The sequence below is a fragment of the Aspergillus saccharolyticus genome (genome assembly GCF_003184585.1).
Source record: "Aspergillus saccharolyticus JOP 1030-1 unplaced genomic scaffold BP01scaffold_13, whole genome shotgun sequence".
Classification (NCBI taxonomy): Eukaryota; Fungi; Ascomycota; class Eurotiomycetes; order Eurotiales; family Aspergillaceae; genus Aspergillus; species Aspergillus saccharolyticus.
This window is the reverse complement of record NW_020290623.1, coordinates 261,558-284,252: the sequence shown is the minus strand read 5'-3', so window position 1 is coordinate 284,252 and position 22,695 is coordinate 261,558. Positions and strand designations below refer to the sequence as shown.

Below are 22,695 nucleotides of genomic sequence, written 5' to 3'. Positions count from 1 at the left end.
GGACAAGTGGATAGTAGTAATAATAGGGAGAAGAAGATCGAGAACACAAGCCCGAGGAATAGTGCCAACATGCATCAAGAGATGTTTTCAAAGGGATAGACCGAGAAGCAGTTAGCTGCACGGACGGACATCCTGAACGTTGGGGTAGATTGGGTAAGGGGAGGGAAAGGAATTTTTGGGCGGAGGGTAGGGGGGGAGATAGGGGGTGAAGGTGAGAGGGGTGATAAAGGGTCTCAAGTGGGTGGGGGGGTCAGGGAAGGTGGGGGCAGGAAACTAGCCCTGTTCGCAGTATGATGGACTGAGAGCACGGTCGTGTGATGGACGAGCGATTGGGAACGACTTGGAATTCCGTAAAGTGCGGTCCACCAGCGAATGGGCCAGCGTCGCCACGGCGTTGCTTCCTGAGGTGCGCCGACAGCCGGCGGCGTCCTCTAGGGGTGGCATGTTGTCGAGTGAACGATCAATGATTGGAGGGCGATTGATAGTTTACACTTAAGCCATAGCAGCAGCGGTCGACAGGTTGATCTGGCGTTTGACCTGCTCGCGGGTCCACCGGGCAGTGTCAATGGTGCGAGGACCATATTCACGGTTCTGGCGGGTTTCGCGAACAAGAGCAGTGACCCAGTCGTTGCGGAAGTAGTTGGCAAACTCGCCATTAGGGAATCCCTCGGCAAGATCACTAACGTCAAGTTAGCTAGGAAACAGGTGACTGAGTTGGGAATTCGATGCTTACCCAAGAACACCCATGGCGGCTCTCATCAAACCTTCACTGCGGTTGATATCTTGAGAAACAATGTGAAGCAGCTGGAAGATGTGTTCGACGAAAGGCGTGATGTGGGAGACTAGAAAAGGACGTGAGCACAGTGCTTGAAGAACTATAGCAGAGAATGCTTACTCTGAGGCTTGCCCTTGTAGGCCAAAAGGATACCACCCCAAGCATCCATGATACCCTCACGGAGGGAGATGATGTAATCGATCGCATCAAGAGAAACGTCGTCACTGGCAGTCACGGCCGCGGCCTGGTGGAGGACAGTTGCAACAACCTGAAGATAGGTGTCGAACTGAGTACCGATGGCCTGAGCGATATCTCCGAAGGTCTCAAGGATAGCAGGCTTGAGCTGGTTGCCGCAGGTCTTAACGAAATGTTAGTGGAATGACCACACAACGACCAGAATGAAAACTTACCCGCAAGACAGTGAGCAAAGCGTTCATGAAACCATCACAGTAGGGCTGGATCTTCTCGTTCAGGGCGCGAGCGATATCGCTGACCAAGCCAATGGCCATGGAGCACAGACCAGGCTCTTCCTGATTGCCGAGAGCGTTGTACAGGGGCTGAGCAAATGGCTCCATGTACTTGGCGAATTCCTCTTCCATGGCACTAGCGATAGCACCGACAGTGGCGAAGACCACATCGGGAACACTAGACTTGGGAGGGACGGTCGAAAGCACGCGAAGCATGAGCTCCATGATGCGGTCGGCCTGGGGCTTGATCTCGGTCTCGAGGCGTTGAACAACGGCCTGCCACAGTTAGCTGATGTGAAACTCTCAGGGACAGCCAAGAGAACCTACGAGAATAACGCTGATAATGCTAGTCTGCATCTCTTCCAATGTGATGCGGTCCTCAACACTGACCACCTGCTGCTGCATGCCGATGGTGTGGTCCAGACGCTGAAGCATAACATCGGACAAGTTTCCGACCAGGGGAAGGCTGTCGATGGCAGCGTTGTTGACGAAAGAGTTAAGGACCTCGTAGCCAGCGGTACGAAGCTGGTTGTCGGCATCGTGTCTATATAGAATGAATCAGAATGAATCAGCAAAAAGCCGATTGCACGAGCCGGCAGAAAATCATACCTCTCGGTGAGAGTGAGGAGCGACTTGACGCTGTCACCAAAGTGCTTGGAAAGAGGATTGGTTTGGGTGCCGTAGTCTCCGGCAAAGCGATCGGCAACGTTCATCAACGCCCAGCAGCAGGAGCTAGCGATCTTGGGGGAGCTGGCAAGACCGTTGAACAGGCAGGAGATCAAGGGCTCAAGGTGCACCTCGGGGTCAAGGGTCTCGGAGCAGTAGTCACAGACACGGCCCAGAGCGTAAGCGACCGAGTCGCGAACCTGAATGGAGCTGTCTTGCATCATGCCGACCAGAACAGGGAGAGCCTGCTTGATCAAGGGCTCCAGAACCTTAGGGTCAGGGCCATCCATGATGGCACCGAATGCCGCGACCGCAGCGTCTCTGTGACGCCAGTCCTCGTTGCGGATGTTCGCCTCAATGAACGCCAACACGGGGGGGATGACATCGCCCTGGACGCACTGAGCGTAGAGCTGCAGTGCCTGGTAAGCGGCACGAGCGACATTGTATTCGTCATCACCCGCATCCTCATCCTGTCTGCACATGGCCTGCAGAAGAACGGGAACGACCTCCTTGCAAGCGACACGGGCGAAACCGAAGAATGGGCGGACCTCGGGACTACCCTCTGCTTGGGCCTGTAACCAATGTTAGCTATTCCCTGAGCCAGGTATGCCACGATACTCCCATGCCAAGACGTACCGCCGCATTATCATCCTCGATAGCAATTTCCTCCTCGCAAACTGTACACCAGAACTCGATCGCGAGCTTGGCCACATCCTCCTCCTCGTTCTTCATCCCCATAATACTCAAACCGAACAGGGCTTTCTCCATGTAGAAACGCATCTTATCGTAGTAGGCACCCATGACACGGTTAAGACATCCAAAAGCGCCGGCCTGGACGCGAAGATCGTCGGCTTGAGTCGCTTCGCAGACCACCTGCATGATGTAGTTCCGCTCGCCCTCGTTCTCCATGTTCGTGCGCACAAAGTCGACGGAATCACTGAGAGCCTTGATGGCGGCGAAGCGGATATCCATGTTGGGCTCCTCGCGGCGGGCGCCCTGGACGACGGCGGTGAGGATGGCATTGGAGTGGGCAGCCAAGCTCTCGCGGAGGTCGGGGTCCTGAGATTCGCAGATGAAGCCGATGGTGACCAGCGAGGCCTGCTTGAGTTGATCGGAACCGGACGCAATGTTCTGAACCAAGACCTGCATCAGATCGGGCCATTCGTTCCGGGGGAGCTCGATAGCGGCGATCGAGACGATGACCTGGGCGGCGGACTGGCCGGCCCGACCATCTTTCGAGCCGAGCGTCTTGAGGCCAAGTTCTTTGACTTGGGCCTTGATTTCTGGGGTAATTTGCTGTAGCCATTTAAGTTGGACCTCGCGGAGCTTAGCGAGGTCTTTGAATGTAAAAGCGTTCTTCAACGCAAGACCGGCGGCGGTTCTGATGTGGGACGGGGTGTTCTCGTTTGCTAATTCTTGGGCCAAAGTGACAAGATATTGAGCCTACCAAACGGAGACGAGCACAGGTCAGCAGGCTAGGTCACATCTACAGCACGATGAGCTGGAGCTATTGAGAACTGAGAACTTACGAAGTCAACCTCAGCCGCATGGGCGAGCTGCTGTTCGGCATTTGTACGTGCAGCCGCATCTATAATACGCCAGCAAAAGCCACCATCAGCAATCTTGCCACAACCTCACGACAGGGATCCCACTACCCGTCGATATGAAGACCAAACAGGAGGGGTAGGTCGGGGGGAGGAAAGCAGAATATACCTGGCGAGAGGGTGCTCTCCAAAACCTGAGTGACGTTCATGTTGCCGTATGCGGAAAACAGCACCAGGGATCGCAGGTGAGAGCGAAAATTAAGAGGGAGGAGAAACTAGCAAAGAAAAGGAAGAAAAAAAGGAAGAAAACGCAAAGATCGAGGCCCGGTACAAATCGAGCGACGAGGTAAATGGAAATCCGGGAAAGTCGAAGGATTTCACAAAGTCCACGAGAAAAGAGTGTTGGAGGTGGACGAAGAGAGGGTTGAATGAATTCTTCGGCAGGACAAGGAAGAAAGGTTGTTTTTGTGGATTATGACGAGGCATGCACCACTGGAGAGGTTCTTTCCGGAGGGGAGGGGGGTAAGGGTAGGTAACGTTAGGGCGGGTACGGAGGGAGAGTAAGGTGACAGGACCAACTCTTTGAGACACGCTTCAAACACAGCGCAATAGAATAGACTGAACAGAAACAAAGAGGAAAGATAAACCCCCAAGTATTCGAAAAAGGGAGAGGGTGCTGATGGTGAAAGTCGGATTGAAACCGTGTTGAAGCTGATCCGGACTGTACTTACTCTGGGTTGAGGTGAGGGGAGTTTTTCTTGGTAAAGAAAGGGAAGAGAAGGGGAAGAGAAGAGAGGAGTAGGAGAGGGATAAGGTAACTTAACCCAAGTGGAATTGACCTCAGCTATCCGTCCCCCTCCAGGCTGATCGTTCCAGAGCGAAAAAAGACCTGGAATGGATGAGCGGTGCTGTCTTTCTGCCCTTGGCTCATTGGTTAACGTACAGCTGAGTCATATCACGTGATTCCCGACTGTCCTCAGACCCAGACGCCCTTTTGGAGGGGAAAAACACCAGATCATTGGGCCAAGAGCCATTTGCAGAAGACAAGAAACCTGTGAGAGATAACTTTGAAGGTATCTGCATCTGACCTTTGGTGTCCCTGTCAAGCTATTCAGGTTCTTCTTCCGCTGATTAGCTTCTATTCTCCCATCTGTAGCACTCACCTTATCCTTGTCGTCACCACTACCGATCCGTCCCATAGTTACCTGGGGTACTTCTTACTGTAAGATACATACATACATACATCCGGAATTACGAATACAGAGTTACCCCTCCATCCTCTGCTTGCGCTTGCACAGTAACCACAGCCTCTTGCCTAGTAACAATCTGTCCCCTTCCTTTCTCTCCCTCCTCTCTCTTCCTCCAAGTCTTCTTTTTCCCTTTGCTTGTTTTGATTTTGCTACTTCGAAGCACTTACCCACTCCCCACTCCCGTGACCCCGGCGACCACCAACAAAAAAAAAATAACACACGCACAGTCCCCAATCCCATCGCACACAAACCACTACACACCCACCTTCTTGTTGCCTGTGCTTTAATTTTTGATTTTTGAATTTTTTTCTGTTGTTGTGGTTGTTGTTGTTGTTTGTTTTGATTCGGGAGAAGGGGATCCACCGCCACTGGAAGTCGATCTTTCCATGCCGATTCTTTGATCTTCTTTTCCTGTTTGGCCCAAAGGTGTGCCACCTGCATCTCCCGCACGTCGAGAGGGAAGGGAGATTTTGAGTTTCAGATGAGGAGGTGTCTCGTGACCTGACAGCTTGTCTTTGGCTGCCTAAGAATTAAAGTTCTGTGCTCGCCTAGAGTCCCTATAGGGCGAGGAAATCCAACCAAATACTAAGGTACTATATATTCATTGGTATCTTGATTTTTCTTTTCTGTGTTTTATGCTTTGATTGGATCGGGTCGGAGAGTTGATTTGGAGAGGGGTTTGCACTGTACCTGAGCTAATTCCTATCTCGGCTCGGGGTATATACCGAACTGATGCATGGGTGGGAATCCTGAGTACTGGAATCACAGCAGAAACACGCCCGGGGGCTTCTGTTGTTTCCAAAACCACGTAGTCTTGGAAACATACTTCTGCAACTAACTGCCTGCCTGCCCCTTCCAATCTTTGGGATCGTTTGGAAAAGTTGTACTGTAAGCACTTCAATCTACTCGATAGGAATTCTGGTGTTCTGTGTGCTATTACTCCTCGCCTTCCAACTCCTCGTCCTCATCTTCCTCATCCTCCTCCTCATCGCCCATCTCCGCATCCAGATCCAATACCTCGTAGCGCATCCCATCGCCATACAAGACACATATTGCCCGACGCCCGCGCCGACCATTGACATCGATCCGTACGGGACGAGCTCGGCCCCTCGCGCCGATGAAGCTGTGCTTAATGATGCCCAGCTCCTGGGAGCTGGGAGCAAAGACTTCCAGGCTCATGCTAGCGGTCAGCGGTGCACTTGTTGACTCGTCGTATCGTTCTTCGCGGTAGGTGATGGAGAACAGACTCGAAGCCTCATCGTCAACCTTCATCGCTGTGGCGGGCTGAAAGGGGAGGTTGAGCAAATAGGATGACCCATCTATGTGCATCGAGATAAGCATGGTGACTCTACATACAATTGCTGACGAGGATAAGAAGGATGACTTACTGGGACTCGACCACAGAACCATCATCATGGTGTCATCTTCCACGAACTGTATCTGTCGAATCTCTCCGCCTTGGAAGTCGATTACGGCGGTGGAGATGCTCTTCGTAGAGCTCACCCCATTCTCGGAATTCAGAACCACGCGGTAGCAGCAGACTGGTCGGTCGTAGACTTCAGTCAGCCAAAACAAAATCCCTGTAGCCGCGGGGAAGGGTGTCTTACGGAGATGCTTGGTTTTGACCGATCTGGTGCCGACGTAGATCACACACATGTCTTCGCCCTTGTCCATGGCCTGGCGATGGTAAGCAAGACTACCCACAGAACGAGATTGAAGGGCCTTGCCTCATAGCGCATGGTAACATCAATGACCTCTGGGTCACAGTCTGGGTGGAGGGTCAAAGGGGACCTATGCAGGATGCCCCTGCGCTGTGTTAAAGCGATCTGCCCAAACACCTTGTCGAATTGTAGCCCGAGACGCTTCGTCAAGTCATTCATCTTCGGGGGAGCCATTGCATCAGCGTCGCCCGAGCCTTGACTCTGCTGCTCCAGCAGCCCCTTGAAAGTATCATAAAATGACCGCCCTTGCTCAATCCGAGTCCATTTGTCGGAAGCATCTGCGGGCACTGGTGCTCTCGGAACACCCATCATAGGTAATTGCCGGATAAAGGTCCGGAGCGCACTCTTCGTGAGAGCGCCTCGAATGTACTTGAGAGTCTGCGGGTATTCCACCATATCGGTCTTTTCCATCAGCTCCTCCAAGGTCTGAGACATCGGCTCCGCAGATTGCATGTCGATCTCATGGCGAAGCCACCGAGAGAAAGCGTTGAACTGGGTCAGCTCCTCGTTGACATTGATGAGAATGTGATGCGCAAGGAGCTGGAGACAGTCGAGCGTTTCTACTATCGTGCTGAGATCTGGAGTCTCCAACCCCAGCACTTCACTCAGCTTCTGGAATCTCGATAGCCCAACCAACCGGCTGATAAGCACCTGACATCTTTCCACGGCTGGAAGAAGACACTCGTGGGTCAAGCGCCGGACACTTTCGTAGCCAGACGAGACGGCCTTCTCCCATCGTTTATGACCCTATAGTACGAGCGGAAGAAAGTCAATTACTCCAGCCATACCAGATCAAAACAGAATCCTCGAACTTACTCTTTCTCCAACAATTTCCACAAGAAACTCCTTCAGAGGCTCGAAACAGTCCCCTGTCACCACCAGATGATACGCAGCCGTGACAAAGTCACAATGGCACTTTTCCTGCAGGTCCTGGTCAACGCTGCGCATGTAACGCGCCGGCAACTCCTGCGCATTCTTCCACTCGAGCTCAATCTGTTTCTGAACCTGACCGATATACCGCAGCAGGTTCTGCAGCTGCGTGGTCTTGTGCGCCAGCAGCGAAAGATACCTCCCGGACCTGGTAATGAAGCGAAGGTCGAGCGTGAGTAAGCGTAACGGTCCCGGTGCGCCTTCTGACGCCGACGCCAGGAGCGCATGAGTCGAGCTCAGCGGATGGGAAGCATGTCGGATGATGCGACAGGGGCCCGGACGCTCCGCGGGGCCCTGCACCCGGAAGGAGCCGATTTCAAAGCAGTCAAAGATACGCAGATGCACGGTGCCGTCATCGAACCCAACGAGCAGCACATCGACCGCATCACTGGTGTTCTTGGTCGAGGAATGAAAGATCGCATCGATCGACGCTCGAGCGCTGAACACATCATCACTAGACTCTAACATCAGCACGTCATGGATCCCATGGCATAACAGTGGCAGAAGACACGTACTCGCTCCCTGTCGCAGGCAGAGTACTCAGCTTCGGCAAGGAGGATTCCACATCCAACAACGCCAGTTCTCGTGGTAGATCAGCTTTAAGAAGCGCCGCCGCGCGAGACGGATGCGTATCCGGCGACAGCAGATCGTCCACAGTGACCTGGCCACCGGCGTCGTGTAGATGCCGTTGGGCGACCTTCGTGTCCGTGAAGTTAACACCCCAGCCGACACACGTAGCTTTGGTCGACACTTGAGCTTCCACACCCTCAGACTGGGGGTACGCTGGGTAATGGTGGACTGTCTTGCCACTGTAGGCGCTGATAACGCGGACGGTGTTATCCGCACACGCGACTGCGAGCAGATGACCTGGGGGAACAAGGTCAATGACCCTCGCTCAAACGAAGAAACGGTCCAACTCGAGCGCTTTAGAGCTACTGGAGTTCCAGAACCAGGCATCATACTAAGAGAAAGTGGATATCAACAATACATACCTGTATTCTTCCACTTCAACCCGCGGATCTCACCCCCGCCATCGTCCTCATCAAGGTACGGATCGCCTTTGTAGGACCCGCCGAAGACCTTCTGTCCGTTGAGTCTGAAGACGCGTAGTTCATCGTCCTCTGTGACTAGGCCGATGAGGTCCATCGTCGGACAGTATGCCAGCGCGCCTTTCTTGCATTTTGCCGGCAGGGACTTCTCCCCGACAGGCGTGAGCTGGGGCTCATAGGGGGCCTGATAACCTTCGTCTTCAGCCATAATGAATTCAGCTCCGGGCCCTAGCCCATCATAACAGTAAGTATTCGGAGGACACAATGGATGAAGCTATCTCTGTGTCTTGCCCTTCCTAGCAGTTGTTGTTGGGATGGTGGATAAACGGGGACGGTCTTGGCGGGCGGAAGAGATGCTCTGATCAACGCCTTAGTGCCTGGCGATCCGCTCCGGTACCTCCTACTGCTTGGGCTGACTGTCTGACTCACTTGGTGATTTCGCCGAACATATGCGCAGTATTATTACTAGCGATAAATTCGAAAGCTCTATCGGTCCATCAGGGTATTATTATCCTTCTGATATAGCTGACATGAAAAAGAGGGCGTTAAAGTTTTGCTGCATCTACATCAATAACAGATCCAGGCGTCAAGCATCGAATTATATTACACTAAAATACTTGGTTAAAGAACATATATAGGGACCCAGCTCCAGCGAGGTCTAGATTTCCGCAGGAGCTCCTGACTCGATCATCCCTTTGAGATAACTCAATTCAGTGATCATTTCCCGCATGGCTGCGGATTGTCCCAATAGGGATGCCCGGCTCAATCGGTTTGTAACCGGATCTGCTATAGCCCGTTTTTCCTCCTGCAGCAGGTCTACCTCATCTTTGAGATGCTCTGGAAACCCCAGCACAGTTGGGTCGGGGCTATGTAGGAGACCGAGACCTTTAATGGACTCAACTCCGCCAAAAAAGGCCGCGTGTCGTTTGGGATTGCTCTCCACGCGCTCGTCCTCGTCCTCGTCTTCGATGCACAGGTCCGACAAGTGTAAGTCGGACGGGGAGAGCGAGATAGAAAGACGGGGAAGCGGAAGGTCAAGAAGGGGTGAATCGCCTGCGACCGAGGTAGCGGTAGATTTGGAGTTCACCGTGAGGTGAGGAGTGTCCGGGTCGCTCATGTCCCCGGACACCGATGATTTCAGATATTCAGCATACCCCAGAGCATGAGTGTCGGGTAGAGGTGGTACGTCTTGGTGAAACGGGGCCGAGCATGTCATGGACTCCGGGGAAAGAAGTTCCGTATCGGTACTCCATTCAGAGAAATGGCTTCGCTCGCACACCGAGCTACCTGCCACGGATTCTGTATCAGTGAAATCGGAAAAGTGGCTGACCATAGCCTCCGCATCGAACGCTTTTTCCCGCGCATCAATCTCGCGCAATGCCTCATCCATGACCGAGGATGGCGAGTTTGGTAGAGTCGGCAACCGCTTCTCCCTGAGAGCCGAGGGCCTTGGCGTCATGGCCAGATCCTCCGCAGTGGTAAAGCCAATTGACGTTGCAAGTAAAGCAGAAGATTCCCAGAGCGATCTCTCAACCGCAGCGGCATGCCTCTCATTGCGTGGCTTTGCACGAGGGGTTGTTTGTTCAGCGATCAATGGCCGTTCTGCGGATTCTTGGGAGTGACTGTCATGTATACTAGACGGTACTGACCGGCGATCACTAGCAGCGGCAGGAGTTAAGTGATGGCCCGTTTGAGCTCTTTGATGATAGAACTGTTCATAGTCGGTAGAAGGAGGGCGGTTGATGACGATGTTAGGATTCAAGGTTGTATCAAAGCGGCCTGTAGGCACGTGGGGATTCGAATCCAACGGTCCTCGATCGGGACTAGGTTTGGCAATCTCTGCTTCACGCCGATCCCCAAGATCCGGAGACGACACATTCCACTGTCGGAATGCGGCAAGAAGCCCTCGCGATCTCGGAGGAGATACAGAACGAGCAGTCTTATTGTAGACTGGGCCCCGGAGACCGTCGTTGACCTTGACCTTCGGTGTCGCACTGCTAGGCTGCGAAGCGCTCCTGTTCGTAACGATTCCCAGCGGAGAAGTGCTGAAAGACCAGGCTGGAGCGGGCTGCTCCAACGTGGGAGGAGACGTCCGAAGGCGCGCAAGGGTTGGTCTTGGCTTGGGTGGTCGTCGGGGGTTGAGATATTTGTCGTCAGGGTTCATAGTTTGAGTGACAATGCTTTGCGCACTTGAACTTCTCGAATGCGCATGAGTCGTGGCAGCATCCGGAAGATGAACAGGCACATTGAGAACATTGACCGGCTGCCCCGGCAGGAAGGGGCAATGGGTGGTTATTGGTTCCGCTTCATTATAGTACTCCATATCGTCATCCAGCACATACTGGAATCTTGTTAGCACTCGCTTCTTCGACACAAGGAGACACGGGAGTACAAACATAATACCAGTAGGTACCTCCCATTTTGAGGCCACCTGAACGTGCTGGGGTCATATGCGCCTGCGAACCATCATACACGATGTTGGCGAAGGTATGGCATCCTCTCCACTGACCGGGCCCAACACGCCTGTCTCGCTCCATAATATAGGGGTTGGAGAAATTGTCCCATGAGCCCAATAGCTTGACTGACTTGACTTGCGGGTTGGTGCAGCTGCGCGCCGCCATTAGCAGGTAAGCGGTTAGCTCGCAGGTCAATGACTACTTACAGAAGGAACGTCATCAAAGTTGTCGAAGCCATGATTGCGCGACCGATGTATATATAGGTCCTCGGAGAGACTGTACAAACAAGGTGTGGGCTTGAGAAGTATACGCTTGAGAATGCAAGAACTTCCGCCTCAACTGGGCTAAGCACGAGATGCTAAAAGGTAATGTGTCGATTATAAGAAATGCAATGAGCGTTATCCCAAGACCAGCTTGGCAAGAATTGAGTGACTGCGAAGGGAAAGGCAAAGGAACGGAAAGGCGTCTGGCGAAAAGCCTAGTCAGGCTGCGTCCTCGAGAGGAATGTCAGGAGGATAGAAACCCACCGGGCTATGTCCTGCGAACGCAGTTCCCCAAGCGCGATATAAGAGGTTGAGAGGAGAGAGCTGCGGCTTAAGGCGACTGCTGTGCCATCACAACACGGAGAAAGCTGAGACCAACAATGCGTGAGAGAAACGGCAGATCAGTGATTCATTAGCCGCGAGGGCTGCGGGAGTTAAATTTGGACGTTCCTGGCTGCGAGATTCGGAAAGATGTACCAGGCCAATGATGCTGGAGAAGTGGCAGGCCGGAAGCGCCGACAGGGCAGACTACCTGGTTGAGGGACAACAATGACAGGCGGAGAAGGGTATTTCCAGCGCCTACTGCAGGAGCCGGATGTTTCGAGGGGTGCTTGCTTCTGTCCCGCAGGATTTTAAGACGTTGGTCCAGGCGGGTCGACGAGGGCGAGGGAAGCTGATAACTATGGAAGCCAAGGCGAACTCGTTCGACTCAATTGCGCGTGTGTGTACACTTGTAGCGTGATTTCAAGGTCAACAATCTCTAAAGCACACCGATACTCCCGAGTAGCGACGGGAAAAATCAAGTTTCGGTAGCTTGATAGTAGCACTGTCGCAGGTCGGACCGGCCTGTCAGGGATCCACTGAGGGATGATATAACCACGTCACGATAGTGATCGTCCCTGCAAGAAAACACAGTCGCGAGGAAGGAGAGTTCATGATGGCAGCCGGCCGACAGGGAAAGAAAAAGGACGCGCGATGAGATCCGAACATGGTTCCTGGGCGAACTCGATGGTCCACCCGGGAGAGTTTTTCTGGGATGAAGATGCTGATCCTTCCAGGCGAACCAGAGTGGGCATTTCGAGGCTTCAAGGGACCTCGAGTCCTGAACGGGTGGACACCACTGGATCACGGGCGTTTAGCTAGGCTGGAAGTATGCTAGCTGTGCCTGTAATTGATACCTTAGCAGGCTTAGCTTAAGAGTGGAGACCGATGTAAGTCCGAGGAAGGGAAATTGATGGATCAGAAAAAGAAAAAGGGAGGAGAGAGACGAGGAAAAGTAGCCAGCCACTGCAGAGGGGAAGCTGAAATGGATAGATAGGCTGATAGGCTGAGGTTGTCGTTTGGAGCCGGCGGCTGGTGGAAATTAATTAAACCAAGTGGTGGCTGGACACAAGCCACTCTGAGGCTGACACCCTTTCCTTCAACAATTCAACCCTCTTCCTGACTCTACCTATTGATTTGTTGAGTAACAACTAGTTAAGTAAACAACTAACGACTTATTGAACATCCACAAAGTAACTAAACATAAGCTTCGTCAAGGTCCCTCCCCCTTTCACAGAAGTCAATCGCGGGATACGGAGGATTTTAGCGAAGCGACCGAACCACTTATCAACAACTCCAAATTCCTCGTACACATTACCCAGCCAAGACCAGAAGACCAAAAAAAAAAAAAGAAAAGAAAAGGAAAGGAAAAGGAAAACCTACGAATACGCGCCGATCAACTTCTCCACACCACGTGAGTGGTGGCCCGCAGCAGGTGGGAAAAAAGTTGACTGAACTACGGAGTACGGAGTAAAACTAGTACTAGCAGACGAACTGGATATGTCGACTGGTGTCTTTGCTGCACTGTTGCTGCGCCTTTCTTCAAAGTTTCATTGTTTATGCATGGCTCCTGCATAATTATCTCCGACACTTCTCCCCTGTCCCTACAACCCCTCTTTTTGTATCCGCGATTGCCAGTGTATCCCTGATTAACTATCAAAAGAAAAACAAAAGATCTCCACGGATTCGATCTTAAGAAATCCAAATTATCAGTGATTATGTGACAGAAAAACCTCAGAGCTGGATCAATAATCCTCGTGTCAATATCCACAGTATTCAAAGCTAGGATGGGCCGTGTGTGGCACTAGGACATACTAGCCGGTGGGAAAATCCCCAGCTGGCAGCGCACTTGCGAATTACTTGTAGAGTCGTAACAACCCTAGTCAGACCAATCAAGGATCTCACATTGTATTTAAAGATCACACTCGGGCCATTGTAGTCGTGGAAGCGTGTTACTCTGCTGCAGGTCTGCATGCACTCACTCTGTTTATCCCGTGGGTGCTGGGCAACTGGACACCGATCCCGTCTCCATGGGAGGCAGGACAACTCCCCGGAGCAACAGGTATATTGAGATCCGGACTTTTGCTGGGCTGAGGACCAACTCATGTTGCTGCAGGCTCCAACTAATCGCCGTTTGAGTTCTGATCCAACTTCAGCTGTCTCCGATTTGACTTTGGAATACTAAACTTGCTTCCTTGCCCCGACCAGTGATTGTTGTGCAAATAGTGGGAGGATTTCAGTTTGGCGGGAGCGGCCGAGCAATTGATCCATGCAATGACATGACACCGCCAATCATGCACCTCGTCGAAACGACATGGCTAGTTTAGTAACTAGTAGAAGATGGCAATTTACGGGGTACAGGAGGGAAATTTTATGACCAGGAGGAAAGCAAGAATAGAACTATTTTAATTCAAAATCTTTCGTATCGATTTGACCAGTCACAGCGCCCGGTCAAGATCCAAGGATCTCCCAGACCTGGGCAAGGATGGCAACTGGGCGCTTGCTGCGACGCGTTTCATCTATGAAGGCCTGTTTCCAACATAGCACAATCAGGGCATGAGTCCTCCCGCACCACTGGTCAGTCACGCTTGCATGCAAGCAAAAGAGATGAAACGAACACAGCGAGCGAAGAGGCACGAAGGCAAGGGGGATGTCGCAGCAGCAGCAGGAGGAGGAAAAGGCCATGGAATGGTAGTGGATATGATTAGCAACATGAATCTGCACCCAAAGAACAGAAACTACCCTCAGCGATGGCCATCACGCTTATCATACTTCCGATGGACTGCACCCAGCACGCACTTCAAAATGCCATCCGCGCTCAGGGTCTGCCCCTTATCGCCTCGCCACGGCACGGTGTCGACGATATCGCGTAAGTTCTTCTGATGTGTCATCTTGCCCAGCTCATCGTCCAGATCCTGCAGATACTGCCGCGCCACGGCGTCGTCGCCGATCTGGAAGAACTGGATCCCGACCTGCCAGGGCACGGCCGAGATCTTGTCCAGCCGCTGAGCGACGTCAACGATGACACTCTCCGCATCGTCCGTGAAAGCCCCATCCGTGATGGCGATGACGTTCAAGGGTTTAAGCAGCTGCGTGGAGTCCTGGAACCCGTCGCTTGCGGCAGTCTTCTTCTCCAGGTCCCGCATGTAGGGCCCCAGGATATCCATTAAGCGGCGGCCGAACGGCGTCGGACCCTTGGGAGACACGCTGCCGAAGATCTCCCGGACGTTGTCCGCCAGCGTGATGTTTGTGTATGACCCCGGGCCCCTGCGACCGGTGTCTCGGCGATGGTTGAGGAACCAGACATCGATGCCGTCCTTGTCGTACTGTGTGCAGATCGGAGCGATCGCCGCGATAGCATTCTCGGCTTCCTTCCACCGCTGCCCGCGCATGGACGTGCTATCGTCAACGACGAAGATGGTGTCGAACTCGCGGAGGAACGAATAGGGTGAGTCACCCGAGGAGGCACTCGAGACTACTGATGGCTTGGACTGTGCGAGCGCCGCCTCTGCAGAATAAGGTGGAGGCGACCATGGATCCGGAGAGCTGGCTTTTGCTTGACTTGCCCTGTCTGTGCTCATCGGGTTGGGCTCTATACTCCGAGTGGTTGTTTTTAAAGTTGCTCGTGAACGTCTCTTCTCGCGTGAATGACGTTGTCCCATATCAGCACTGTTGTAGCTCTGATCACGCGGATCCTGGCGGCGATGGGTTGAGTCTTGACGGGTGAATTTATCTCTGAGGTGCTGTAGAAGTGGCATGAGTGGGTGAGGAGAGATGCTTATCAAGGATGGCCTCGACAGATTGTTTTTGCGCCAGAGACGGGAAATCTCAATGTAGAAAAAGTAGATTCTTTGATGCAGCTTTCAAACCCTTTTATCATGATGTAAAGGCATCACAGACAAAGGCGAGGGCTGCGGCCACAAAGTGAATGTAGTCCCAGTCGTTATCCCTGCTTTCCGTTTGTATGTTGTCTCATACATGGCAGGGAAGGCGCAGTCAAGGCAGACTCTGGCAATCCACAGTCGAAATGAATCACTTAACACTTGAAAGTGGCCTCGTGCTGTGACACGAACTTTTGAAGAGCATTTGACTCCCGTCTTTTATGGATAAGGTACATACTAGGTAGTAAATGCTGTCTGAAGGTATGCGATTCTAACCAACCGATTCCCGCAAAAAACAGGCCTAAGGCTTCCTAGCAGGAATCAAAACTACTAGTAACTCCGCCCCAATCCTCTTCCCCGCTCCGAAACCCGGGTTTGTCGGCATTCTTTCAACCCTGGAACTGGCATCGGCACTGGCACTGGCACTGCCCCTCTAAAGTAAGGATCAAGCATTTGCAGTTGCATCTAGCTTGTCCCAGGACTGCCACAGGGCTGCATCAGCATATACATTAGCTACCTACTGAGGGGGAAAGGGGCTTGTAAGGCTGATGAAATCGTTCAACCGGTCTTATCCGGCCCAGGAATCCGAGGGGGAGGCAGTGCACTGCCCACCAGTCATGAGTCGCAGGTGTTAACAGGATACCCGCACAATCCGCAGTCGATGTAGTAGTCTCATAGTCATGGCTTATCCCAAATGCAGATCGCACTGCTCCATCGAAAAACCATGGGTCAGACATACTGGGGCTTACCGTAGTTGCACTCAAGGGGTAATGGGTAATAATTGAGTTCTGCGTTCATGACTGAATCCTTATATCCGTAACTATACACTAAATATGAGATCATATCAGCCGTCAGGGCGGACTGTAGATGTACAAACACGATTGTGTACAGACAATGCTCCCTCCGCTAATGCGACGCAGGGTGAGTTTGGCATCTAACTGTCTTATATAGTGATCAAGGGTTTATCCACGGAAGCGTCTCACGAGAGTGTAGTGATCCTTTCGAGGATCCTTTCGTCGTCGGTCTGTCCTAGTACATCAAACGTCTGATCATGCTCCAAAATATCAATCAAGGCCAGGGCTTGGTCAATGCCCATGCTATTGCCAATGAGGCCCAAGCAATCCACCACCCACCTTCGTAGCGAATGGCCCTTCCGCTCAGTGGCGCCGGCCAGGAACAAAGGCCACAGCAGGAGCATGCCGCGGATGAAGCCAAATTCCATAGACACCGTCCGGAACGTAGTAGCCTCGCCAGTCACGAGGTCCGCACTGAAGTGATAAGGCACACTGGCGCAGATATCTAGAGCCCACTGTTTGGCCTTGTCGCGGATCTGCGCGAGATGACTGGCCAGTTCAGGTGGGAGAGTCGCGCTGGCATTCAGTCGAAGGGTGTAGGTGAGGATGGATTCGCTAATCATGATCCGGGCGCAGCGGTATTGATTCCACGCGTGACAGAGCCATAAGTCTTGGTACACATGGAATCGGTTGTTGTACGCCCTGAGACTCCAGTTGGACTGGGCAGGCCGCGGGCTTTCAATAATGGTATACAGAAAACGGGACGGCAAACCTGCAAGCCATGCTACCAACTCGCCCTCAATACTGTACATTGTAGACAGGATTTCCTGAGGGTCGGTGATGACTTTTTCACGTATATCCGCTCGCAGATTGGCCAGTCGGCCAGTTATACTGATCAATCCATCGCTGTAAGCCTCAGTTTCTGGTCGCAGGAACTGGGCGACCCTTGCGCAGTCAAGGACTGACTGGGGGACTCGAGCCTCTCGTTGTAAGCAACTGATGATCTTGAAATCCTTGTTAGTTGGGCCTGCAAATGATGGATGAATACCAGAAAGGGGGATTTGACATACGATTTGGAATCTCAATTGCAAGAATAGTTTCAACCCCTCTGCCCTTTGGAGCTGTTCTACACCCCTCAGCTCTAAGAGCGCTGCAGCCCCGGAAATATGGTTCGTCCAATTGTCGAGATTTTGGGGAGCTCTACTGGAGACTACCTGGTATGCGATCAGACGCCGTGAGCGCCACAAGAAGGAGGGACATATTGGACACAAACTTACCTCAAAGAACGCCAAAAGTAAAACAGCGGCCAGAGTAGAGTTGTCCCTCGCCTCTTTCTCATCGGTGACAGCCGACTTTAGTAGCTGCAACGCCTGCCCATACTCTTTCTCCGAGACGGTCTTAAGGGGAGCGGAGCGCCGGGCGCGGGCAAGCATGGCCATCCCCGTGGACGTCATGCTAGCGACCATGGCCTGCTGACTTGGGGAGGTCCTTTTGTCCACAATATATTCCCCCACGAAATCAGATCTCATCCAGATGCTCCCGATCCAATTGACCTGTTGCAGAAAGAAGCAGATGGCTTCATTCCCGGTAGGTTGATACGAAGGTTGCAGGTCGAGGGAGTGTCGAACGACAGTCTGACGCTGTAGATCTGCCCTGCTGTCATCATTGAACTCCACCTCTATGTTACTGGAGCCAGATGCGGCACTGGGGCTACTAGTAGTCGTGCTACCGCTACTCCCAGGCCGGCCGCTAGAGCCAGACTTGGTGGTGGGCTTAGACCTGCGCGCTGTGGCCCCGGTTCGGGCCTTCCGAACGACCTGTTGGCTTTCATCGCGGAACATTAAGGACAGTTCGTCTCGGTATCCGGGGCAGACCCGGTGGCCCTTGGCGCACTGGGAGCAAGTTGGCCGCGCCTGATCACACCGGATCTTGCGAGAACGGCATTCCCCGCAGCCTTTGCTTGGCTTGCCACAAAAGACCATTCTGGCACAAGCGCAGTGTGCAGGGGCGGCTGGCAATTGTGCTATGCCGGGGACAATGATGAATGATAGATAGACCCAGTCGGATAAGGGGAGCCAAGACTCAGAATGTATGCAGCTCGAACGGGTAAGCAGTGCGACGAACGGTGGTTTTCCTGTGGATTTTCCAAACGTTCAGGAGCTCCGGCTTGCTGATATGAAAGCTGGAATATGAATAGAACGATCTAGAATCTGCGTAATGTCCTGCTACCAGGAGATGTCCATCCCACCTGGCTGAACACGACCGTGACAGATAAAGAGGGGTGTATGTACTGTACTGAGAGTCTCCGGATGCCTCAGGCGCGGGGAATTGCCCGACTCCACGTGGGGTTTTGCTCAAGATGGCTAAACCTGATTGGGTATGTCTTGCGAAACTCAGCTGGGCCGAGCATCACTTCAGCTTCAGTTGTTGCCAGCTAGTGCCTAGGTAGTATGTCTCTTTCTATGCTTGCATTCCCTGTCTACTGATTCCTCGACGAGCTACTGTCCACGCTCAACTGTGCCTATCTCATCGAATATAGACTGCTCTTATTGTTGAGCGAGCTCAAGGTCGGCCGTATACTAACATTGACCCTCTCCGGCTACTCCATCATGGTTACCTGTCTCGACAAGTCGCTAAAGGAGCGATGGTATTTACTGGCTAGTCTGATGACTGTGGGATGAGAAATGTCTCCGTCAATTTTCTGATTTTCATTGAAAGCGCACTGACTGGTTATGCCTCTATCTATCAGAATGGAATAATACCTGAAACCATGCAAGTAGCGAGAGAAATGTAAAGCAAGCTTGGAGCTTGTGCACTGAAAGCACCATAGCCACATATTGCTAGCTACCACCTACTACAATAAGATTCATGCTATGCTCAAGTTCGCCAGAAGCAATTCGATATCATGATTGTCAATTACCTCCAGATCGTGTCGATAATTCCTCATCCACCTCGACAACACCTTCATTATATCTTAGAGGTCGACTAATGCCCCAGTATCACACAATAAAAGGGTATTGATGTTGTCTTGGATTAGGCATGCCATATCCCTGCCCTGGCATCAGAGCCCAATTGCCGTTGCTACGCGGCAGCGATGGGTACGTGGAAGGCTGAGACAGCTGCTGAGCACGCGTCTCATTCCACCTCGAACGTCGGGGAATGAACTCGGGCGCTTCGGGGCGAAGAGCTGAGCGGCAGGGCAGTGACTGTTTCTTACTGTCTCCGTCTGCTGTGCCGTGACACTGTGCCCGGTTCTTAGCACATGGACTCGAGCATATGTGATGATCGGCAATACTTGTCGCCTGTATAGAGGGTGAACCTTCAATGTTAGGCTGACGCCACTGCAAAGAAAATCTCCCTCGTGGTGATAGATAGAAGTTCCGAGCGGAGACGGGGTAGTCATTGACCTGGTCATTGGCTTGTGTTATCACCAACAAAGCTCAAGCAAAATGCTGACAAGTCTGCTTACCGAATACATGCTTCGAGCGCGGCTCTGCTTCCAGTGTGACTTGTCCGCAGTTACCACACCGCTTGACCTGTTTGTTGGCATAGGAAGAAACGGTCCGGTGTTATTCACTGGGATTGGTCCCATGGTCGGCAAAGGCACAGGCCCATTGTAAAAGTGCCCTGACGGCATAGGTGGCGGATAGTACCAACCAGGCGGTACAGCTGAGTAGAATTGTCTCGTAGGCGATATCGCAGGCGAAGGGACCCCCAAGGTTTGAGCTGGCGGACAGTAGCGCCCAGGGTGTACGGCTGGAGGGACTTGTCCTGTGGGCGATATCGCAGGTGAAGGAACTCCCAAGGAATTAGGCGGCGAAAAGTATCCATTACCAGCTGCCATCGCGTCCGAAGGATTGGTAAATGAAGAACCTGGCGAACTACCAGGTTTGCCGGGGAACACTCCGTGTCTCCACTGGTCAACGTCTCCAACCCAGTTCGGCCTTGACTGATCAACGTAACACACGGAGGAAGCTAATCTAGGATCCAACTTGGGGAATCATCAGCTGCAACTCACGAGTCTCCTCGTTTTATCTTCTCGCGAGACATCAGAATTTCAGAAGTGGGAAAAGGTCACTCACCTGGTAGAACGGTAATGCTGCAGATTTGATATTCATGATTCGAAAGTGATAAGAGCGATGAAGTGAAGGAATAACTAAGGAACAATTGATAACGCAAGTGAATAAGTAAGGAAAGAAAGGGTAAGCAGAAGCTTAGAGGCCTGGTGTCTCCAGAGCGACGACGAGAGATTCAGAAGTGTTCTGGGGAAGGAACTCCGAGTCCCACCACTGTAGCCTACCAGCATAACAGATACGCCGCAGAAATGAATGCAATCAAGCTTCTTCTTCAACCGCATGGTATATTTCAGAGCTTTGCGGCACCCTCGGCTGGAGCCGAGCTGAATGGTCGTTCGTTCTACTACCATTACCATCAAATCACATGGAGCAGCAAGTGTGGTACTCAACCAAGTACCATCCGGTTGGGTGAGGTAATTCTGATTTACATTTTCGAAATTTCAGGTTATTCTTTTTTTTTTGTTTTTGATAATGGGGATTTAACAACTTGAGAGATGTGCTGAGGAGTTTGTCTTTTGACAACAGGGCTGGTACAGAGAAAGTTTTCTCTTTTTTTGACAATCTGGGAGCAGTAGTGGAAATTCCGTCTCTTGACAGTGTAGAAGATGAGCAAGGGGTTGTTGTCTTTGAACAACAACGATGATACAGAGGAAGTGTTTTCCTTTAGCAATCTGAAGGGTGTGCTGGGAGTTTTGTCTTGTGACACAGGGTGAGAGGCAGTGAGGGTTTTGCGTTCAGGACAATGAGGGGAGGTGATTTGAAGAGGAGGAGGGTAGAAAGAGGAAGTGAGATGGAGATGAGGTAGTGAAATAGAAGAAGCGTTATGAGAGGAGAACTGCTCATCATGCTTTTCACCTTTGTTTTACTGCCTGGAAATGGGGGTTGCCGTGCTTTCAGGTGCATGCACAAGCCATTTCCAGAAGCTTGAAAGAGAAGCACGCACGCTACTCCTGTTACTTGAATTCACTGTTTGGCGTGTCCGCTGCACTAAAGGTTGACCGTCAGACGACAAAGCAGGCACCTCTGGCTTGCTGCTTATCGAGTTCCTAATTTGTTTCTGACCAAGTCCAGAAGTCTGATCGACTTGATTCAGTTAGCTGCACTTCCTAGAATCATATATCTTCCACATACGTTTGGCCTTGGACGCAAGATTGAACGCGGAGGCAACGGCAAATCTCCACGCCTTGGGGATCTACTTGGCTGTCTCAGGTGGTTGTCCTATGAACTGTTAGCATCTATGGCTGAATACGATCTTCGGTAACTGACTCTGAAATTCTTGATCCATCGGCCTTTGTTACGCAGTGCGCTGACATAGGAGCCTAGGCTTTTACGCAGACCCTTTTTCACAGGATTTCTGGAAGAGCTACTTGATGCACTTTTTGCATCCCTAGTCCGCGGGTCTGAAACTACACTCAGTAGACTGGGCCTTGACCTAGACTGCGTTGCATCTTTGGAGTGTGATGAACTAGGCCGAATATGACCTTCAAGTTCAGGGGTCTGATGCACTACCCAGTTTAGAGACTGCAAGGTAGGGATTGGCAATATAGCGTCATAATCCATATTCATCACCGATGTCTCAGCGAAGGGATAATACATGTGCCGTGGGATAGGAGTAAGAGGTCTCGGAGGAGGCTGAGCTCTGGTATGCTCTGGCTCTGCTTCTAACACGCTGGGTAGCACAATCGTTGAATCTGAGTCGTTGTCTTCCAGCTCAGCTACTGGAAGCCTCCTAACTGGACTGTGCCAAGGAACCGGCTCTGGCTCGCATAGGTCGTAGGGGTCGAAGCCCCGTCGAGACGCTGAAGGGTTCATGTTGTACGTGTCTCAAGCCCAAAATCAGGTCTCAGAGAGTCACCAGCTTCCTGTTCTGGGTATGTCTGAGGCAAAAAGCGCTCTCTCACGTTCCTGATTCGACTTGATACTCTGTTCGAACTCAGGGTCAGCATATGCCTGGTATTCTGATAGGCAACTCCCAAGGGAAGGGATGCAAGAGTTAAGAAGCAAATGGACTGCTCTCATCAACACCTCATATACTTGTCATGCTGGACGCGTGCAGTCAGTCTTTGGGATGTTCTGTATACTTACAGATAAGGACTCTTTCTGTGAAAGGATAGTTACGTTCGATGCTTGTCTCACGAGAAGTAGAAGACAGGTTGAACGGGCTTCTCAAGGAACTTGGGACGAAGAAGACCGAAGACGATGAGAAGAAGATATAGAGATGAGTAAGTTCACAAGGTGAGAGACAGACCAGCCTGACTTCACTGTGTTGCTACTGGGAAACCAGGCGTTACCCAAATAGGAAACGCTCGATGCCAAAGCCTGGGCGCCTGAGGCACGAAGAAGCACAGGTAGAGCATTTCAGAGTATGCCAGTGCACCTTTGAGTGATTCAGTGAGTACTCTTGGTTTTGTTTATACTATAGTGTTGTTCAGAAGTATGGGTTTTTGATCCCGAGCTTCTCAAAGCAGAACAGGTACCGTGCTTGGCAGATATTGCAGCTAC

The 22,695-nt window shown here is 51.9% G+C and overlaps 6 protein-coding genes across 6 annotated transcripts; all 6 read right to left on the bottom strand.

Annotated features, from left to right (window-relative positions):
• Positions 1-492: 492 nt before the first annotated feature.
• On the bottom strand, positions 493-3,661 carry BP01DRAFT_295560 (karyopherin beta; the record flags this gene model as incomplete). Its single annotated transcript, XM_025571821.1, has 9 exons — positions 493-679; positions 734-842; positions 896-1,133; positions 1,186-1,518; positions 1,570-1,786; positions 1,852-2,480; positions 2,545-3,351; positions 3,438-3,496; positions 3,622-3,661. 9 exons carry the CDS (start codon positions 3,659-3,661, stop codon positions 493-495), a joined length of 2,619 nt encoding a protein of 872 aa, XP_025431697.1.
• A 1,935-nt stretch (positions 3,662-5,596) lies between these two features.
• Positions 5,597-8,743, bottom strand: BP01DRAFT_356346 (putative anaphase-promoting complex component Cut20/Apc4). The gene is made up of 7 exons (XM_025574929.1): positions 8,346-8,743; positions 7,869-8,220; positions 7,240-7,807; positions 6,430-7,170; positions 6,310-6,379; positions 6,091-6,243; positions 5,597-6,021 (listed from the first exon to the last, which is right to left on the bottom strand). The coding sequence occupies exons 1-7, from the start codon at positions 8,608-8,610 to the stop codon at positions 5,639-5,641; spliced, it is 2,532 nt and encodes an 843-aa protein (XP_025431696.1). The 5' UTR covers positions 8,611-8,743; the 3' UTR covers positions 5,597-5,638.
• Positions 8,744-9,060: 317 nt separating this feature from the next.
• On the bottom strand, positions 9,061-11,096 carry BP01DRAFT_382333 (uncharacterized protein; the record flags this gene model as incomplete). Its single annotated transcript, XM_025577365.1, has 3 exons — positions 9,061-10,743; positions 10,799-11,009; positions 11,065-11,096. The coding sequence occupies 3 exons, from the start codon at positions 11,094-11,096 to the stop codon at positions 9,061-9,063; spliced, it is 1,926 nt and encodes a 641-aa protein (XP_025431695.1).
• A 2,767-nt stretch (positions 11,097-13,863) lies between these two features.
• On the bottom strand, positions 13,864-15,553 carry BP01DRAFT_356344 (uncharacterized protein). Its single transcript, XM_025574928.1, has one exon. The coding sequence runs from the start codon at positions 15,198-15,200 to the stop codon at positions 14,187-14,189; it is 1,014 nt and encodes a 337-aa protein (XP_025431694.1). The 5' UTR covers positions 15,201-15,553; the 3' UTR covers positions 13,864-14,186.
• Positions 15,554-16,121: 568 nt separating this feature from the next.
• BP01DRAFT_391480 (Zn(II)2Cys6 transcription factor) lies at positions 16,122-18,387 on the bottom strand. Its single transcript, XM_025578089.1, has 3 exons — positions 17,395-18,387; positions 17,188-17,331; positions 16,122-17,121 (listed from the first exon to the last, which is right to left on the bottom strand). The coding sequence occupies exons 1-3, from the start codon at positions 18,097-18,099 to the stop codon at positions 16,303-16,305; spliced, it is 1,668 nt and encodes a 555-aa protein (XP_025431693.1). The 5' UTR covers positions 18,100-18,387; the 3' UTR covers positions 16,122-16,302.
• A 729-nt stretch (positions 18,388-19,116) lies between these two features.
• Positions 19,117-22,005, bottom strand: BP01DRAFT_365398 (uncharacterized protein; the record flags this gene model as incomplete). Its single annotated transcript, XM_025576362.1, has 7 exons — positions 19,117-19,524; positions 19,587-20,097; positions 20,200-20,216; positions 20,418-20,612; positions 21,137-21,268; positions 21,325-21,411; positions 21,460-22,005. 7 exons carry the CDS (start codon positions 22,003-22,005, stop codon positions 19,117-19,119), a joined length of 1,896 nt encoding a protein of 631 aa, XP_025431692.1.
• Between the last annotated feature and the right edge of the window lie 690 nt (positions 22,006-22,695).

Excerpts from the sequence above, each read along its gene's own strand:
- BP01DRAFT_356346 (XM_025574929.1), bottom strand. The coding sequence starts at position 8,610 with ATGGCTGAAGACGAAGGTTATCAGGCCCCCTATGAGCCCCAGCTCACG. Across the intron at positions 7,808-7,868 it reads CTGCCTGCGACAGGGAGCGA|TGATGATGTGTTCAGCGCTC; the intron begins GTACGTGTCTTC and ends GTTAGAGTCTAG. Across the intron at positions 6,380-6,429 it reads ATGTTACCATGCGCTATGAG|GCCATGGACAAGGGCGAAGA; the intron begins GCAAGGCCCTTC and ends TACCATCGCCAG.
- BP01DRAFT_356344 (XM_025574928.1), bottom strand. The coding sequence starts at position 15,200 with ATGCCACTTCTACAGCACCTCAGAGATAAATTCACCCGTCAAGACTCA.
- BP01DRAFT_391480 (XM_025578089.1), bottom strand. The coding sequence starts at position 18,099 with ATGGTCTTTTGTGGCAAGCCAAGCAAAGGCTGCGGGGAATGCCGTTCT. Across the intron at positions 17,332-17,394 it reads TACTTTTGGCGTTCTTTGAG|GTAGTCTCCAGTAGAGCTCC; the intron begins GTAAGTTTGTGT and ends ATCGCATACCAG. Across the intron at positions 17,122-17,187 it reads TGCAATTGAGATTCCAAATC|ATCATCAGTTGCTTACAACG; the intron begins GTATGTCAAATC and ends AAGGATTTCAAG.